The following is a 2524-nucleotide window of genomic DNA, read 5'->3' on the forward strand; positions in this document are numbered from 1 at the left end:
GTGAAACGTCTTCAAGTAACTTAAAGAAGTCCAGACGCTTTTCTTTGCAAGCTCCTTAGACTACGATGACCTGGATGACTGAGAACCTTCACAGACATGTTGCACAGTTTCCAGTATCATGACAGTTACATTTACATCTGGGTTAACAATTAGTTGCTCTGATTTTCCCACAGTGAAGAAGTCCCACGAGCAGCAGTAGAAGAGCCACCATCATGATGGTGAACACGGTCCGTAAGATGAGGTAAATATGACATCCAGGCTCTGAGGAGGGGTCTGTCTCAGTTTCTGTGTGATTGCCAGCATAGATGATAAAAATTAATTAGCTGTGTTCACCTTGGTTAATTACTTAATTCATTAATATCTACATTTCATACAGGCAAAGGCCTCAACAATTGCCAGAACCTGCAGTTCCTCTATTGCCCCCACAGACTGTCAAACTGTTAAAATGCCCAACAATTGGCCAACTAAAGAAATATGTTTATGGACTTGAATAAAAATGTTGTTTCTAGATCTTTCTTTTTTTTTTTTTTTTTTTAGCTTTTCCTTCTTTTTACGATATTAACTCTGGTTATTTTATATATTTTCTTAACTGAATCCACAAGTCAGAGGGGGGTGTAATCATGTTGTTAGCCTGTTTGATGTTTACTATCCATGACAGAATTGGGGTGTTTTTGGTGGTTTTTGGCATCTGATGTGAAAAGAAAATTGTGTGAATGAGAAAAACTATAGTGAATTATTTTGCAATGAAAGAGTGTGTTTAGTGATGCAGCTTTAATACTCCTGGCATTAAAAAAGGGGGGAAAGTGTTGATTTCCTCAGTGTCTCACCTGTGACATTCAGCCAGCTCACTGGTGACTCTCCAGCTCCTGAAATGCTGCATTTGTAACGTCCTTCATGAGAATTTAAAACTCTGCCGATGGTCATGTATCCTGTGGAGCTCTTCCTGATGAGGATTCCATCTTTGTAGAAATCAGCTGTGAAGTTGGAGGAAGTTGTCTTGTTCCTGCAGCTCAGAGTCACAGCTTCTCCCTCCATCACAGGAACAGCAGGACTCTCCAGGATCACAGGACCAGCTGAAAACCAACATGTATAAATCTATTCAATGATGTGTTTGATTATGACAACATATTGCTTACTAAATGGAAACTTACCAATAACAGTGATGTTGATAATGTTGCTTTTCTCCCCTCCTCCAGTCTCACATATGAACTCTCCAGCGTCTTCTGTATAAACATTTTTTATTGAGCAGGACAATCCTGTTGCTGTTTTCTCATTAGTGTAGCTGCATGATTTCATATTCCCTTTCAACTTATGTACAATATTATAATGAGAGACGCCCTCACAGTAAAAAGTTACTGGCTCATATTCAAAGAACTGTGATCTGTTTGGAACAACACGAAGAAAAACTGCATCTGAGACAAAATAAAAGATTCACATTAGTTTTATTGTTCAATAACTGAAATGTGGGAGCACAGAGTAAAATAAGAAATCTCAAACTGACATAACTGAAATGTGTTAATATCAGTTTAACTAGCCAGTACTTACCAACTCTCTGATCATGTGCACAAAATGGGATCATCACACTCATTACTGAAAAGACAAAAAGGGCTAGACTTGTAAACCTACTGATAAATGTATTTGTTGTTTGGCAGTTTGTTATGGTTCCTCAACATGAAACTTTTAAAACAACGCAGTAGTTTAACAATGTTACTTTCTTAAACAGATTCCTTATATTTTAGTTTTAATGCGGGAATGAAAAAAAGTACTCACTGAGTTTGATGCAGAGGGCTCTGACCTCCATAACGTCTTGCAGATTGTGAACAACAGTCTCTTCCTGTGTGGCTCATTTCTGCTGCTGAAACAATATTTAGCATTTAAAAATAGCTTTCAAAGAAGCAGAGACACTGCTGTTGTTGTCACGCCTCAGTGTTTCAGTTCACACTCACTGCAGGGAAAAAACAAGCTAATGCTTCGCTAAACCCAGAGTGACACTACTGTCTGAACACTGGAAAAAAATTGCACTGCTAATGGGTTCATTGTATATGATGAAGGTGCTTGCACTTATCAGTGAATTAACCTGTTTTAAACTGAAGCTAAGATTTGCAAGTATGAGACTGTGAGTACATCAAACAGAGATACAAATGTAAACCAGAACTTTATAGCAGAATACATTCTGGACTTTAATTTCAAATAATGATTTTTACACAGATTTACCCCTTATTATGAAACCCTGACGATATACACTTAGGTGGATATTAGGGGTGCAACGATACACAAAATTCACGGTTCGGTTCGGTTCGATACTTTGGTGTCACGGTTCGATATTTTTTCGATACAAAAAAATGTTCATGTCTTTTTAATTTGTCATTTATTAAAATTATAAATATATATTTTAACTCAAAAGTACAGTTTTTAAATTTAACCCTAACCCTTGTGCGTGTTTTTTATTTTGACAGCGAATACGCACCTGTGGACCACTTATGTGCAGCCCTGGTTATTTAGCTCATCATATTGCAGCCACAGA

At 37.4% G+C, this 2524-nt stretch overlaps 1 protein-coding gene across 1 annotated transcript; it reads right to left on the minus strand.

Annotated features, from left to right (window-relative positions):
* LOC120746522 (low affinity immunoglobulin gamma Fc region receptor II-like) lies at positions 1 to 2201 on the minus strand. Its single transcript, XM_040051951.1, has 5 exons — positions 1771 to 2201; positions 1546 to 1590; positions 1152 to 1412; positions 828 to 1073; positions 1 to 285 (listed from the first exon to the last, which is right to left on the minus strand). Exons 1-5 carry the CDS (start codon positions 1799 to 1801, stop codon positions 143 to 145), a joined length of 726 nt encoding a protein of 241 aa, XP_039907885.1. The 5' UTR covers positions 1802 to 2201; the 3' UTR covers positions 1 to 142.
* Positions 2202 to 2524: the final 323 nt, after the last annotated feature.

This window comes from Simochromis diagramma, unplaced genomic scaffold (assembly GCF_900408965.1).
Source record: "Simochromis diagramma unplaced genomic scaffold, fSimDia1.1 OVJJ01000672.1, whole genome shotgun sequence".
Taxonomy (NCBI): Eukaryota; Metazoa; Chordata; class Actinopteri; order Cichliformes; family Cichlidae; genus Simochromis; species Simochromis diagramma.

Coding starts and splice junctions, on each gene's coding strand:
- LOC120746522 (XM_040051951.1), bottom strand. CDS start 1,801: ATGGAGGTCAGAGCCCTCTGCATCAAACTCA. Junction 1,591..1,770: donor AGCCCTCTGCATCAAACTCA/GTGAGTACTTTT, acceptor TTGTCTTTTCAG/TAATGAGTGTGATGATCCCA. Junction 1,074..1,151: donor TATCAACATCACTGTTATTG/GTAAGTTTCCAT, acceptor GTTGGTTTTCAG/CTGGTCCTGTGATCCTGGAG.